The sequence below is a fragment of the Neolamprologus multifasciatus genome, chromosome 18, assembly GCF_963576455.1.
Source record: "Neolamprologus multifasciatus chromosome 18, fNeoMul1.2, whole genome shotgun sequence".
Classification (NCBI taxonomy): Eukaryota; Metazoa; Chordata; class Actinopteri; order Cichliformes; family Cichlidae; genus Neolamprologus; species Neolamprologus multifasciatus.
In genome coordinates, this window is record NC_140456.1 from 9,652,820 (window position 1) to 9,670,263 (window position 17,444).

The following is a 17,444-nucleotide window of genomic DNA, read 5'->3' on the forward strand; positions in this document are numbered from 1 at the left end:
TACTCTTTGTCGATCAGTACGTGGGGTACGTGTGGTTTTTGACAGCTGTAAATTACTGAGTCTAGTACAAGGTGGATGAGAACAGCTGTGACGCAAACACGCTAAATGTAAAAACTAAAAACAGTGAGTGAATAAAAGGGTACAAGGACAGATCAAGCTAACACTGGGTGATAATTATCAATGACTTCACGGTTACAGCCGGCCCCTTTTACAACGCAATTTAGATTCAGTGTTAGTATGAGTAAGCATGACTGTAACGCTGGTAGAAAACCAGAAGCACGGCCTCCAAATGCTGTTTATTATTTTTAATACTAGTTATGATCCAGGTGTAAATATGTGCTGAGATCACTGAGTCCTCCTTACAGATTGGTAGGGATCTTTTCTGCCAGGCCAAAGTCTCCCACCACTGCTGTGTACATGCCGTCATCACTCTTGATCAGGCAGTTCTGTGAATGCAGAAAGACACGTTTGCTTGAGGAAGTTGCATTAAAAAAAAAAAAAAAAAAAAAAAAAAACTTTTGTGAGCTAGTAATACCAGTCCAAATCTCTACTTCCTCACCATTACTGTACATGGTGTTGCATCTTTCCTGTTGAACATTCCTCTTCAGATTAAATTAACAGGCTGTAAATATGCTGTTTATTGAAATTTCTAATGCACATGCACTTCTGACTTCGCCTGCACACCCCTGTGTAACTTAACTGTGACATTTAGTAGTCACAGCCACTCAGACTGGCATATAAATAAACTGTGAGTACCTAGAAAACATTAACATTCAGCTCAACTGACTGGAGTAACGTACGACACAGTGAGTGCACAACTAGATTTCTATCCTGCCTTTATAAATGGTACAGCAACATGTTGCTCTGTAAACTACAAAATCCTTTCTACAGTAAAGCAGGACAGTACAATAAGAGGAGAGAGTCTTTAGAACAGTGCATATCTTTAAATAAATACAAAGCAGACAATGTTGCTTTGTTCATTTACTTCCCCGACCGGTATGAGTCCAAGTAAATAGACTCTCTATTAATTTGAGGAAGTATAATTTGCAAGGCTATGAGTACACATATGACCACAAAAGGCTTTTCTTGCGTGTTGCGTTTTCATCTAGTCCAGTGGAAAATTTCACACGCTTTAGTTTTTTGCAGGTACTTATTATTATTATTATTTTGTAAACAGGTGAGGAGCTAAAAGCAGAGAGAGGAAATAAATATGATTTTACAGCATACTGCTCATGTTCCCTCGCTGCGCCAACATGGCTCTGGATCAAGTTGGAAAACTAGAAGCTGCTTGGTACAAAATATCACATGTGACAGTGTTAGCTGTCTTTAGGTTCCACTTATTCCTAAACGTGCTGAACTCTTTGTTAACTGTGTTACAGGGACACACCTGAACATACTTTAAGGTTTCTAAATAACACTAAGAAAGTCTTATGAATATTATCTGGGAATAAGAAAATGGAAAAACAATTATCTGTTTAGTACAGCTAGTATTTCATTATATACTACCCCACAGGAAACTCATAAAGAAGCCAAAGTCAAACATTTTATATTGTTCTCCACACAAAAACACTTACAAGAAATACACCACAGGGGTTCTAATCTGAAGATGTCCAAGTGTTCATTTTTGGGGGGATATAAGCAGACCATTTTTAGCTCCCGTTTCACCTCTTAATGACACAATTACCCATTTAGCTAACCTTGGAGGTGAGGTCCCGGTGGAATATGCCTTTAGAGTGCAAGTAGGCCAGACCGCTGGCGATATCACAGGCAAATTTCACCCTGGTTGGCCAGCTCAGGTGTTTGTTGCTGTCCAGAAGTTGCTCCAGGTTCCCACCATTGATGTACTACAGGAAGAGAAAGACACATCTATAAATTAACTGGTAAATATCCGATTATTTTTAAACAAGATTTACATTCAGACCTAAAATAACCCTGAACAAAGTGGGGCACAGAAAATTGCTTTTAAAATGCTGAAGCTCGAGAACAGACAACATGCAATATGGTTTCAAAATGTGCGGAAGAACAAATTATTTCATATTATTGGTATTACTGAACCAGGAACTGCTTTACTATGCTTGAAAAACAAAGCATTTCCTTCCTACACAGGTCATTATAACAGTGAGATGGGGAGATATCAAATTCCTTTCAGTGGAAGCAGAGTTAGTGTGAATACTCCAGTCATGGCAAGATAACACTCCCTGTTGCCAGCAACAGAACAGAATGACTTGCTGGCTTTACAATCCATTAGTCACAGTGGTGCAATCACACTCGTCATCATTAAAATACAGAGGTAAATTCAAGCTGCACAGAGGTTCTGACTAATCATGTTACCCAAACTAGCTGCTCATTTGACAGCTCAGAGTAGAGGACTGATCAGTTGGATTCAGTGACTACTGACAGCCTGCTTGGTGGGTTAGGTGATGTATCGACCAACTGCCTGAACAAAATCTGGCCTGCAGCCTGTTCAACTGGCTGGCAGAATGGCTGGTTTCCTTAACATGAATGGGAACCATCTGCCCACCGTGTAGGCTGAAGAGCGTGCAGGCGAATTAGTAAACCTGCTCCGTGGGTTTAAGCTATGCTGGGGCCTTCAGTTTGTCCGTCCGCTTTGGTCCAGAAGAACGTGGCTGACCTCGGGTCTTGCATGCAAAGACCTTCTAATCCTGTCACATATCAAAACCAACTGTAGTTAAAACTGTGAGAGATGAGATAAGGAGTTGCTCGGGTTTAACTCTGGTTACTGTATGACTGACAGGAGTTGAATTAGAGCAATGGGAGCTGATACTGTACTCTACTTCTTCATGCAATAAATAAACTGGGCTTCTAGTCAGATTAATACCAATCAAGCTGAATCTTTTTTTAAACAACTGAATATTAGCCGGATCATTTCAGGGTTAAGTGTCATAAAGGTTTAGATTCCAAAGCCCAACATAAATTAGATAGGCCAACCTACAAATCCACATTACGTAAAACTGAAGAAAAAAAAATGAATAAAGAATGCAAATTATTTTGCAAAAATATGTAAAAACTGTGTCGCATCATCAGTGACTACCAACAACATTCTTCACATAAGTTTGCCGAAATGTTTGTCTTAATCTCCACAGATGATAATTCCATGTACCGGACTACGGTCTTTCTCAATTTCTACAGAAAGAGGTGCTTTTTGTGCCTTTGGATGTTTGTGGATTTCAAGCAACTGGACGATTGGACCCAAAATATTGAGCTGCCTGCGGTCTTTTACCCTCAGATATACTGTGACACACATGCGCACACCGCTTCAAGATGTCAGAGGATTACAGTATTTGTCCAGTAAATTCCTCAGTAGCCACAGAGTTCAACATCTGTTGTCTACGCCTGATTGGAGTTTCCAAACAGAGAAACACAACAGGAGAAATCCCAAGTGCAGTCAATTAAAAAGAAAAAAAAAAAAAAAAGACTACCGGTAATCCAACTTTCCTGCTTCGCACAGTTTATAATCACACCAACAGAATACGCACAAAGTATGCCTAGTCAGAAAAGCAAATCACACGATTTTACAGAAGAGTGCACCTGTCGTGTAAACTAAAAGCAGCAAAGTGGAAGTAAAGTTATATTTTAAAAAGCCTCTCACTCATGCATTGTGTATTTCCCGGAATTTACCTCATCCTGTTTATGGAAGTACTGATGTACCAAACTGATCATTAAACATGGCACGTTTGGGCCATGCAAGTACAGAGTATGATCATTTAAAATGCAGTGAGCTGAGGAAATAAGAAACATATGGCTGGTCACAATTGTTCTGGAGGACTGTCTGTGTTTCAGGTTAAAAAAACCTGGAAAGACTCAAACAAAGAGTTCTTGTTTGCTGCCGGGAGCAGCTTCAAACAGCAGTATAATCCTGGCATGGGTCATGACTTACCATTAGCCCAGATTACGATTGCAGAAGCAGTTCATATAAGATGCATTAAAATGAAGCTGAGCAGAAGCAGAACAAGTCTTTGAGGTCTAGATCACTGTACATTGTGCTAAGTCTTCAAAGGATAATTTGCCTGTGAAACGGTAATCCAGTGCAGATGCCAAATACCCACATCATGCAACGATTCATTTTATTATATCCTATATTTATCCTACATTATACCCTATATATATTTATGCAGGTCAAAGATACTATTTCAGGAGGCCCTGGCCAAGAGCACAGCGCACAGCACAATATCCAAAACATATTTAATAAAATATGAAGGTTAAAACCAATTTCAGTGCAAATCGAGGAGAAATTATATTAACCAAGAGTAGCATTTTCCTGATCCTTTAAAATTGACTTCAAATCCTCCACTGTAACCAGTTCTGAGAATTTCAGGCCCTTCTTTATATACTTCCAGGAAAAACAGACAAATTTAAAGGTTTTTGTCTGATTCTGTTCTTACTCTGTGGAGAAACATTTATCAAATATATAAAAGCAAACGCCTTCCTGATACACGTGTATGCGCAGACGTAAGAGGGAACCAGGAGGGGAGAGTTCTATATAGAAAGAATCCAACAGGAAAGTTTGAAGATAAACAGCAATGATGTGTGTACAATTTACATAGCTAATAACAAAACATAACGCATAATTATGTACAGGTATACCTTATCTAGTTACTATCAGGTAACATTTATAAAGAGCAGATCATCATAATGCAATAAAGATTAAAAAACAGTTGTAGATCTCAAGGATTTCCTTACCTAAATGGGGAAGAAGGTTTTAATTCTATCATATGCTATAGACCATTCAAAGCCAATCTTTGAAACAAGAAGGGGAAAAAATGCTAAAACTATCATTTTAAGTTTTATAATTAATACAAGGGAGGTATGCAGGTTGTATTCTTCAGTGTTCTCCTGGATTATTCTTATTTAGACGAGTTAAGAACAACTTTATTTAATGAAACGTCTGGTAAAAATCCAGACATGTTTTTGTGCACTGACAGAATGAAAAGGGTGTTTATTAACTTAACTGGATGCCTTTATATCGTCAAAAGACGTCAGACTGGATTATTTATTTAGCAGTTGTGAGTTATGGTGCTTTTCCAACACCATTTAATTTTCTTCTTTTTCTTTTCTTCTTTCTTCTGCTATTTGTGTCTTATAAGCTCTTTCATGCTGGACTTATTTTCTGTGCATGAAACAATAATAAAATCAAATCTATCATTTTCAACTTTTGCTCTCTTGAATGCAAACAGCACTTCAGTGTTTCAGTTTCAAGCTAACATATGTGCTAACATGGGATGTGCTTGTGTCTGCGTGTCAGTCAGTGTTACTGAAGCAGCTTGAGGCCATGCAGTAACTTCATTCTGCTCTTCCTCTGAGCACAGCCACATAGCGGGGGTCAGGTAACAAAACGCCATGAGCCTGCTACCAGAGTCAGAGCATACAGCTTGGCCCCGACACGACACAACAGGATCTGTTTACGCTGAAGGAAGGAATACAAGACCTACCACAGTGCGTATGCATAGTACAATATGCAGTACTTCCCTTTGCAACTACGATCAACCATGTGTGCAAATTCAGCATCTCAAGATGTGTTCTATTATAAAACTGGTGTCAGTCTCTATTTGTCAAGGCTACAATAAGCACATTCACTGTGCAGCACAGCAGTGTAATTTAGAACATATGTATGAGTCCGGGAGCATCTCTAACAGTGTATGCTTTCTTCAGATAGTCCATGTATATCACCCCACATTTACATGTAACTGACCATATCATGCAAATTCATACATAATCATTTGCAGAGATGAACTGGCTCATCAGTGGCTGATGTGTTGATGTTTATCTGTATAAATGAAAGTTCATGTAGATTGAGATTAGCACATCATTAGGCAGATTATGTGTGTATAAAATTTTAAAAACCTATCAAACAGAAAACGCAGTCTGTGATATGACTATATTTACACTGCATTAAGCAGCAGAGGGCAAATTTTATTGCAACATGCGCAACACGTGTTGCAAGAAAACAGGAGTTGTAGTTTGCATAACATTACTATTTCAAAATTAATTAATTCATAATTTAGTAATCTCCATGTTAGGGGTTAGAACAAGGCTAATAAACTCCTGTTAAAACCTTTTGTTACAGGAATACAGACAAAAAGAAATCTATGTCTGAATGCCTCGAGCTCTGAGACTGACAGAAGCAAAAAGCTTTGTACACCTTCTCTTATTCACTCACATTTATAGAAGCACTTTTTTCTACGCCTGTTTTCTATCTAACACTCACACCCCGGTGAACAACTTGGGGTTCAGTAGTTGCCCAAAGATACTTTGAAGCAGTCAGGGATCAAATCACCAACTTTCAAATTAGTAGATGACCTGTTCTACCTCCCGAGCTACAACTACCCCATTGTATTTATTATTTAAATTACCCCAAAAAACACACATGAGAAGCAAAAAGCAACTTGCGATGTTGGAGAATACTGTTCAGTATTCAGAATGACTTAAGAAAAATCAAAGCTACTTGGTAACAAGGGGCCCTTTACTATAACATAAACGCCACAAGGGTTCTGTTTCTGCCTCAGTTTATTCTTTTGTAATTTGGAGGATAAGACCTGATGTTCTGTGCAATTCATCCTTTCATTCAGACTCAGATATGTCATGTGCTTATTGGACATTTTCTGTGACTAATTTTGTCAATCGCAACCAAAATGTTACATTTCTAAAATTGGGCTATGTGAATTTAAATAACATTAATCACAAAGATATCCAAACGTTTACCTTCCCTGGAAAGCTAGATTAGTTGCCTGTATCAAATTCTCCCTCCCTCTTACTCACACAGAGGCCAAGGGTTACACATAAATAAGGACATTCAGTTCTCTTGGTTTTCCACAATTACAGGCTTGTGTACTTCTGTGTTGTGCTCATGGATTACGTGGTGTTCACTTGAAAATAACAGGAACGCACACAAGCCACACTAACACAAAAAGAATTATAGCATAGGTGCCCCAGTGCTCGACCTTTCATTAGCAGCCACACTTTGATCTCACATATTAGTGTGCACAGAAGCTTCAGTGTGAAATTGTGTGTTTGTGCATATGTTCTCCTACCTCTGTGAGAGCATGAAGCTGGCCCTCATGGACACAAACTCCTTTAAACCTAGAAGACAGATGCAATGAAAAATGTTGTTGTTAAAACGTGTTTTATAAGCACCATTTCAAAGATTAATTGAAGATATGTGTAATAATTTGACTTGATAAAAGAAAAATGTGGTTGAGACACTGACAAACACATGTTATTATCTTTGCAAACCACTGCTCCCTTATCACAGGACGTGTTTTACACTAGATACCCTTCCTCATACATCCCCAAAGGGCATTTGTGCTTTCAGCTGGAATCAAAGTAACAGCCTTTTGCTTGCCAAGAAAATGTGTTAACCATTACACTATAGAATCACCTGCTATGTAGTGTGTATAAAAAATAGATTAAAATACTTTGTGACCTTTGCTGTTATGAGTGAAGAGAAGAAAGCAGCAACAACAGTTGAGAAAAGATTAAAATTCCAGTAGGCAAGACCGGACCGGTGATTACTGTCAGACAGTCTCATAGCAGCAGGATAATAACAGCTCAGCTGCTTCACCTGCATTCCATCCATTTCTCCCTCTGCCTTTCCTGCAAATTTTAATATAGTAATAAACAAAACCACAATCATGCTAACACCCTTTCTGTTGTGTCAGTGTTTCATAATCACACTGACAAATTCGATTTCTGATATTAAACTAAATAAATAAATCTACCACAATGACAAACATTTTAATCAAGGATAAACACCGCCTCGATGTATCATGATGTCAGATCATTCTTTCTTAATTTTGGATAACTTTTTATTCATCTTTATTTATAAAATAAATTGAGCCCAGAGAGGGCTGTGTACCCCTTCACTTGAAATCTAATGGTGTGTGTGTGTGTGTGTGTGTGTGTGTGTGTGTGTGTGTGTGTGTGTGTGTGTGTGTGTGTGTGTGTGTGTGTGTGTGTGTGTGTGTGTGTGTGTGTTCAGAGCAACACATGAACCAACTGTTCACAAACTCGGTTGAGGACCTCATAATTCTGAAGTAAACGAAAAGGTCAACTCTGTGGGCCCTTATTGGACCTTAGCTAACAATGACCCCCTCAGTGCAAGCTTGTTAGCACACAGACACACAAACCATGAGGCACGCTTAACAAAGATGGCATTGTAAACGATGTGTGCTTGTGTGTCCGTGAACACACAAAGATATTTATGCATATGTGTGCATGGCCGTAAACACACACTCCCCCACACACATGCCCAAAGTAGAATGTGAAATATTTACTACAAAGACAAAATAACAAACCTATTTTTGAGCAAAACAGTTGTTCTAATTGAAATAACATCTCATATTCAACGTTTTATTAAGTGTACCCACTTTCCATACTTTCCTGCAGTAAAATGAAAGTTAAACATATTTGTATAGCCTTTGCATTTTACCACAGATGTCATTTCAAGAGGTTTAAATATGGATAAGATCTGCATTTAAGAACCATAAAACAAATACAATCCGAGGAATTAAAATATACTATTCATATTTTTTAGATGTGGAAAACTAAAACTTTTCTGGAACAGCAGCCATTGGTTATATAATTCCACAAGCCCATTTGATTTTATACACCTTAAAGGACATGTACATCCAAAACACCAATACCTGTGTAAGAAAACTGTAACTAACAACTGACTAACTGAAATTGAAAAAAGCACACTTTTTAAAAGACCGGGAAAAAAAATCATGATTATGCAAAGTTATACATACATAAGTAACTTTAACTATTAACAGAGGCAGCCTTGCTCAAATCCACAGGCTTAGGAGTCTTCATATATTTATGTATCTTTTTTAGATCTTTACTAGCTTCCAGTTTTGTTTTGGCCTTTGTCCAGTGATCATTTGTGTCAATGTTCTTAATGTTTAAACAAAGCAAAACCAAATAAAGTCATGAAAAGTGGCATTACACTATAGAAACAGAAGACTTTTAAGGACATTAGAGAAATTAGTCAGCAGGACAGCAGCGTAATTATAGATTCAAAGTTGAAAGTGGCCAAAGATTATGTGCATTTAACTTCAACAGGAAGTTAGATCTTAAAGAAAGTGGAACTTAAAGTCAATTTCATCATGATGCCTAGGTTCTGACCAAGTTGCAACCTGTGGCGCTGAAAAGTGAAGCCCAAACACACATTTCAAAAATAAGAGTTCCTTAAATGGCAAATTGAGGCTGCAAAAGTGATTCAAGTCCTCTAGAATCCCATGTTAAAACTTTGCAACTAAAACAGGCTTTGCTACATGTATCCAATTTTCCCTTTCACAAGATCAGCACAGAGTGAAAAAAAGCTACTTTCAGCTGCTCACTTATTCACAGGGGATCACATTTGTTTTGGCAGACTTTAACATCAGATGCCTTTTCTGATGCAACCCCAAAGACATTTATGTCTCCTCCTAGAATCAAACTGGGAACTTTTCACTTGTTAAGCAAACATGTAAACTACTGCACTATGTAGCCAATTTTTTGTGTATATCTCACCCCTTTGAATTTTATTAAGGCTTAAAATTAATATACTATTAGGACAGTAGCCACTTTATTTCTACATTACTTGGTGCTATTTAGCAGGTATCTCTGGCTAAATGAGGCACTTGTTGAGTCTATCAATGCATCATGCTCACCCGTGTTACTATTTATTTAGTGCTACGTCCAAAAAGAAGAAGAAAAGCAAAACTGAGACTGCACTTTTAAAACGGTTTGACATTGATTTCTACTTAATTCTGAAAAATGTTAAATGGAGACAACACAAATCAGCAAGGACCCCAAATGTCACCAACTTTTTGACACTTTGCCAATCATACAGCAGATAAATGAAAAGAAAATGTTCATGACTGTATACAGCTTCTGCCTTTCCCCTTCCCTGTGACAGAGAGGGCCCTCCTTGCTTCTTGCCTCCAGGCATCTGGTGAAACCCTAACAGGAGTTGGCAGCTTAGAAAATCCATTGCTAATAGGCTCTATGTTTGACACAGTTTCAAACCAACCCCAAAGGAAACAGGTCACAACCACAAGCACATGAGCAAATGACAGAAGAGAAGTGGTGGTGAAGGGGGTGGAAGACTATAAATATATTTCATTTATCATCACACAGGCAGGTGTTAGTAGAAATTATTTTCTGCACACAGTCATTTGTGCTGAATATAATCTAGAGTTTCTGAAATCATTCCTAAGAATGAGTTTCTTAAAATCTGCACCATAACGTAATAATTATCTGGAACAAAATAATGATTTTGCTTGCTTTGTTAAGTTAAATTAATGCAGCATTTAGAAGCAACCAACATTTTAAATTAAGATTCATTAACAAAGGTTATTTATCTATCTATCTATCTATCTATCTATCTATTTTTAAGAGCCCTGGCTGGAAAATAAATTACTCTTATTCGATTACTAACCTGAGTATGTTTGGATGATTAAGCCGGTTCATTAGCTGGACTTCTCTCAACATATTAGCCCTGTTACTACTGAGCTTGTTCATCTTCAGAGCCATAACTTGGTCTGAAGCTCGATGACGTACCTGGAAAAAAGTCAAATGAAAATGTGTTCAGTTACAGTCAAATACAACCAAACACTGTCTCATCCTTCATATCTAGGGCAGTTTAACTATATTATAGCAAGAAAACTATGACTGCATAATGCCTAAAATGAGCACAACAGTTAAGGCCTTGAACAGCTTGCAACCAAGCTCTTCTGCAATTATAACCCAAAAAATATATTAAATCTGGTTCTTCAGGCAAGAAAACTGAGGAAGCCAAAAAAACAAAACAAAGAGCAGGACATAAAAGAGAAGTGAAATGAGGTCAGTCAATGCTGACCAGCCATGACAAAGGAAACAGTCAGGTCAGTGCTCCACAATCAATTTTGTATGATTCTGCGTCAGGATTTCATTTCCATTGATTTGTTACATAGTTGTGGCATCACACTCAATCCCGCCATGGCTGGCTGGAGACTATCCCCGCACGGCAAACCTAACAGGTCATTGGATTGTGACAACTTTAAAACATTTCCTGTTTGAAGCTTTGAAACAGTACAGTACACTTTTTAAAAAAAACACAAAAAACAATCTACTAGCATTTATTTTTCATTGACTGCAATTGACTAGCAAGAGGTGCTATGTTGGTAGCATGTTTGAATTTAAATGCCTAAAAGTTAAAACCAAGAAAGTTGAATCAAAATTTAGAAGCAAATATTTCTTAATCAACATCAAATGTAACAAGAAATAGAGACGTGTATGCAGATTTTGATTTTGTTTGTTTTTATCCCAAATTTAAAGATATACTTTGGAGCCATTGCAAATACAAACACACACATACACACACTTTCTAAAATATCAGCAGTTCAATTTGCTTAATATATTTAATATCTACTGAAGGAAACACAGATTATTTTATAGATTCCTGTGGTTACTATTAAAGGTAGAAAGCCCCAATGTGACTGTCTAGACGTCAGGAGAACCAATTGACTAAGACACTGTATGCAAATCTATCTACCTACACATGCAAACTCTTTCCTCCCATCTAAACCATTTAAAAAGCTTTTAAGAAAGTCATTTCAAAAGCCTAAATTAATCCTGTATCTAAGGAAATACGAGCTTCAGTACATAAGGCAACTATTCAAATATCATAAGCTCCAGATGAGGTGTTAACTGTGGAAAATTATTCATAGACGCATGCAAAACAGACCTGCTGGCACGTTAGTATAGCAGTTATGCTATCATTTATTCTGCAGCAACTTAAACCAACACTTCAAAGATCATTTTAAACTGCACAGTGAATAAAAGGTTTCAGTGCTGCCAATGTTACTGTATGGGCCATTGTGCATTCTTTGTTTGCATGAACCATTACAAGAACAAAGGTTCACCTGTCACATATGTTGGTTTGTTTTGGACACTTACTCAATACTGGATGCTAAATAAACACGGTTTGTTAGTAAAAGAGTTTTAGTCACTTTTAGTCGTGCATTCCTTTTTTAAAAAAGCACAAACAATTCTGCTCTTTTCTGTAAGCACATAGTAACACATGATGATTGTAGAAATCATATCAAACTGCTACATTTGATTAGATTCAATAAAGACTGGGGGAGGGGGTATACAGTCCCTCTTATATTCACTATAAATAAATAAATAAATAAATAAAGGGCACATTTATGTCATCTTATAGCAAGTATCTTTCATTACACAGCCACTGTGATATCCCATCAGTACGATGGGGACTTGACAACACAGGCAAAAATCAATGTGGATTACACAGGCAACATTAACAATTAAAGGAAAGTATACAGAATAACACTGGTTCCTCTGCACTGCAAGTTCATTACTTAGTGCAAGATGATCACTATTATATACCGTGTATAAGCAGGACTTCAAAAAACATAATGAACTTGAATTTAGTCTGTGAGAGTTTTCTGTATCGACTTCTCTCTGTGTCTCACACATGCACAAACAAAAATGTCTCTGTTCAAGTTCAAAGGAGTGGGCATGGCTAAAAGAGCCGACAGTCCCCACCACAGGACAGCAGAAACAACAGATGGCCACTCCTCTAAAGGCCTCCTCCCCCACATCCGTCCGACCCCCAATTCCTCACTCTTCACATCCCCCCCCATCTGCAGTTATTCCTCATCCCCCCCTTTTTCTCCCCTCTGTGGGCTCCAGCAAATCATCATGCCCAAGTAATCATCGAGTCTGTAGGGGTAGCATTTTTTCCCCCTCTCCCATCTTCCTCTCTAGTGTCTCCCCATTTTTCCACCTCCCTTCTCAGATGGAAACCATAACCCTAGTGTCTGTCTCAAACCCTTTACCAAGCCCCTGCCACCCCAAAATAACTCAACCTCTAACCAATCCTTACACCCCCCTCCTCTTCAAACTCCTCTTCCTCTCCTCTGTAGCCCTCATCCTTGCCTTCCTTTGTACTCAGTAAACACCTAAAACCTCTTCTGAAGCACCACATCCCGTTCATCAGTCTTTCCACACCACCCCAGCATCCACCCGAATCCGTCCCTCCTCTTTAAACTCCTTCTTTTGCCTCAGCTCTGATCATTTTCTATAGCAGTATAGAAACAAAGTGAGTAATGCTTATCTCACAGTGATTATGCTTGTTTCCCTTCAATGAAACACACCCCAAATGTCTCTAAAGTCATTCATTAATGGTGTTTGCTTTGTTTATTTTTTGTTTTTTTAATCCACTCTTTAGCCCAGTTGCAGCACTGTGAGTTATGAATAACTTCCAGGGGTTTTACATCAATAACAATGGCATGTTTCTGAGAGCTGGCATACAAAGTACACAATGGGTTAGAATAGTGCTGAATAACAGCACTTTCTACAAGCTTAATATGGCTAATAAAAACCAATTACAATATGCCTAGATTCGCTCCGATACAAATCTGGATTAGCTTGAGCTGTTCCTAACAACACACACGTCACTCAAACACCACTAGCTGTCAGACACCAACAACAGTATCATCAATCAGCCCACCCAGGACACAATGGAAACCAAATGTCACAGCAGGTCATCTCCACTGGAGGTCTCATGTTGCATACTATCCAGTACATGGCCAATCCTCCTGCACTAAAGCCAAGTTGAAATTCCAATACACAAAAGCTGACAAGGAAAAATAAATTATAATACAGTTTGTAGGGCTGGGCGATATGGCCTAAAATCCATATCACGGTATAATTTGAAGCATGTGTGATAACGATATATATCGTGATATATTATTTTCTTCTGTATAACGTATTTTCCACACTATAAGGCACACTTAAAATCCTTTAATTTTCTCAAAAATCGAGAGTGTGCCTTATGTATGAATTCTGGTTGTGCTTACTGACCTCGAACCGATTTTGGCAAGCAGAAATCTGTTAAAAAATGTTTTAGTACAACTTTGGTAAGCCGCACTGCTTGATGGATTGTCAGAGCATTACGGCTGCTGTAGTGAGGAGCTTCGCAGAATAATCTGGGTCCAAAACTCCATCAACTTCAGGTCCCAAAGTCAAACAAACACTGAGAGTTAAAAACAGTCTAAATTCTTTCATCTTTAATAAAATCATCAGCATTGCTGCTTTACCAGGTGTAACAAGTAAGTTTAACATCCAGGCATCCATGAAAACAGAATTTATTACATTTAACAGAGTTAGAAGTTAACAGGAAGTTAGCTCGCTAGTTTCCAGCTAAACATGACATACCATGTTCTGACTGAGAGATTTTTGAAACTAATTAAAACGTACAGCTCTGCTACCACTTCCAACATAAATGAAGACAGAAAACTAAACAGCAGTGGCGTTTGCAGGGTTACTTAAGTTGGACCACCTGGTATATAATGTTGTGCTACGTGATTGCTAGCGACACAGCTATGTTAGCATAACATTAGCACAGTGAAGCTGGAGGATGAACGCCAACTTTTTTTCCCACTCGATAAAAGTTAACGTGAGGGATTCTGGTGGTCAGGGACAAATGCAATCGCGTAGCAGGATGCTATACACGGGCCAAACTCCAGTCAGGAGAACAACTGAGATTATTCATCCACAATACGAGGTTAGTTATTAATATACTGCAACAACATGGGAATAGAACAGCTGCGAGAGAATTCAACATTAATGAATCAATGTTACAGAAGTGGAGGAAGCGCAGTTTTTGGCTTTCCCCATATTTCAAAAGTGCTTCATCTCTTTGCTATGACTGTCGCCCGGCATAATTTGCAGATGATAATGGTTGTAGCCGCTGCGATGCTTTCGACCAAAACAGGCGCAGCTTGACGACGCCGTCAACATGCGCTATCGCGATAGAGCGGTATAGTCAAAATCTCTATCGTTGGCCAAATTTATATCGTTTCTATCGCCCACCCCTAACAGTTTGATAAATAGAGTGAAATAAAAGGGAGCCTTAACTTTCTTAATGAATAAGATAACAAACCCTTTACCCCAATGTCGTCACCTTTGTCTTCTATGTTACCCCTTTAAGAAACAAGAGATCGGTCTTTACTGTCTGTCTTAGAATAAACCCCGAACAAAGAATGCATCTGATGATATACTAAAACCAACAAAGTCAAACATTATTAGGCCATCATCATTTATTTCTAATATATGCAATCGGGCTCTATTCATAGATGAGCAGTCACACTGCTTATCTAAACCACAATGAGTCATGCAAAAATTTGTAACTGTCATGGTGGACTGATAATACAACAGACCAAAAAAAAAAAAGTTTCTTCTGCTGCAGCTTCATTTAGCAGAGCCTAATTAATAATGAGACTGAGTGCAATCGAACCACAAAATAAAACTATGTCAGGCACCAAGGGTGAAGAATTCAGCTGAGGTCAAATCTGACACTCTTGCTTGAGGTATGAAATGAGGCATGGTTATAAAATGAGAAGAGAGTGAAAGAAAAGACTGAACTTGAGAAAAGAGTGAGGTAATATCTGATCTCTACACACCCTAAATACATCAGAGAAAAATCCTGAGCCAATCCACTCGCGGGAGAAGTCATCAAGGCGTGTAAGACAGGAGAAGGCACTGATGAGGGCTCGGTAGGATGATGGGGAAGACACCTGGAGAACACAGAAAAGGACATGTTTGATGAGCATGTTGCGGGACCATACCACAACTTTGTTTGGGCTGAAGAGGTTGTCACAAACAGTTTCTGAAAAAAGCCACTACTCTATAGCTAAGTACAGACTAGAACACTGTACAGATTATAATTATACTGTTGTCCAAGCTCTACACTGGCTTTACATTGAGTTGTAGAGTGCACACGAGCCCTGTATAGTGTATAACATGTAACAATTTTAAACTAAATTAAAAACCAACCTGCAAAGGTGGAGCCATTCCCATCTCACACACTCCTACCCCTCCGATATCATCTCTGTCCTCATTGAGGCGTTCAGGTCGTGTAGGAAACCCAGCAATGGAGTTGCGTTTATTCCGTTCCATGGTGACGTGAATGACGGTGGTACCAGTGAGGGTATTATGGGTGTTTTTCTGTAATGTACCCGCATGACAAGTGGACTGGTTGGTTTTAGCGGAGCCGAGGGTTTCACGGCAGAACAGTATTTGCACAGTTTGTGTTGCGGGAGAAAATATATCACACACATAGACTTCTGTTTCTGAATCTGAACCCAAGAATTTTCCAAGTAATCCAAATCATCACTGCTTGTAACTGAGAACTTCAACCAGATAAGGATTTCACATGTTTGACAGAGGTATGTTGTATCCCTGGAGACCTGTAGAAAGAAAGAAAGAAGAAATTTAATGAGTAAGCTTCATGGCAGACTTTTTTTTCCTATGCTGCTGATTGAAGTAGCCATTGTAGCCAATGAGAGGTATAAGCAAATGCAAATTAAGGCTTTAACATTTATTCCCACTTGAAGTGAAACATAAAATGAACAGTAAGAAATTTTTTTAAGTGTTTGAATGAGTTTAAGCAAAGTGTCCAAATGACAAAAATATTGTTTTCATAAAAAATATCTACTTATCTCCAGGTATCAGTCTACATTCTGATCGTTTTTGCTGTTAAACTTCCGCCTTTGGATTTCCAGTAACTCACAAGCATGTTATCAAGCATGGTTTACTTCATCACTATTTTCAGGTGCCGAGACTTGGTGGCCCATAAATCCTCCATCTCAAGTCAACAAAGATTTTTGTATATTTAAAATGGTCCTTTTGACATGATCTATCTATCTAACTATAAAGCAAGACCTTTTTGATGCAGTCATGTCACAAAAACAAAATGTCTAGAGAGTGTCTGAGACTAAAAGACACATTTAAGACCTATGCAAACTGAATTTAAGTCAATTCAGTACTTTAATTACAACTTTTTGGTATTGAATGTGCCCTGGACATTTTACGGCTCCTTATTGACCAGCAGTCTTACACATAGTCCTAAACAATAAAGAAGGAGCAAGTTACAATTTCATATTATTCTAAAGGTATTTAAAAGCAAATGCAACTTTGGACTGGGTCCTGTCTCAGGGGGGACGAGACAAGCCAATATTACTCAACAGGCTCAAATGAAATGGCTGTAATAGGGGCCCATTGTCCAATTATGGGAGATTAGCCAAGGAATAGCTCAGGTCTTGGACCTTTCTGCCATCCAAAACAAAGTCAGCAGGGTACAAAGGGGAACAGGAAAGCACGTCTGCAGCTAAAGGTCTTTAAATGCCTGTAAACAATGTGGCTTTCATATCTTAAGAATACGTCATGGTAGCGGAAGATTTCTTTAGGTGATAAAAACATGTTGAGCCACCCTATAAATCTTTCCCTATAAATGCTGAAGAGTACACAAAAAATGCCTTCCTTTGCCTAAGGTCATAAGCAGAAAATTTCCACTCACTGTACATTTCCACTGAAGACAGTTTTGAGATCCTATGTCTCAACAGTAAGTGAAAAATTAACCTGACGACTGAGCATCTTAT

At 38.3% G+C, this 17,444-nt stretch overlaps 1 protein-coding gene across 2 annotated transcripts in view; it reads right to left on the bottom strand.

Annotated features, from left to right (window-relative positions):
* The window catches only part of tesk2 (testis associated actin remodelling kinase 2), a 35,340-nt gene that overhangs the window by 13,722 nt on the left and 4,174 nt on the right, over positions 1 to 17,444 (bottom strand). Inside the window, exons 2-8 of one of the 2 annotated variants that reach the window (XM_085139321.1) lie at positions 16,123 to 16,253; positions 15,841 to 16,011; positions 15,468 to 15,581; positions 10,439 to 10,560; positions 7,050 to 7,098; positions 1,698 to 1,844; positions 364 to 446 (exon numbers count right to left, since the gene is read on the bottom strand). In XM_085139321.1, the coding sequence (XP_084995447.1) occupies positions 364 to 446; positions 1,698 to 1,844; positions 7,050 to 7,098; positions 10,439 to 10,560; positions 15,468 to 15,581; positions 15,841 to 15,963 (638 nt within the window). In that variant the 5' untranslated portion in view covers positions 15,964 to 16,011; positions 16,123 to 16,253. Of the gene's footprint in view, positions 1 to 363; positions 447 to 1,697; positions 1,845 to 7,049; positions 7,099 to 10,438; positions 10,561 to 15,467; positions 15,582 to 15,840; positions 16,254 to 17,444 lie in introns of both variants that reach the window. The other variant, XM_085139320.1, reaches the window with a different exon arrangement.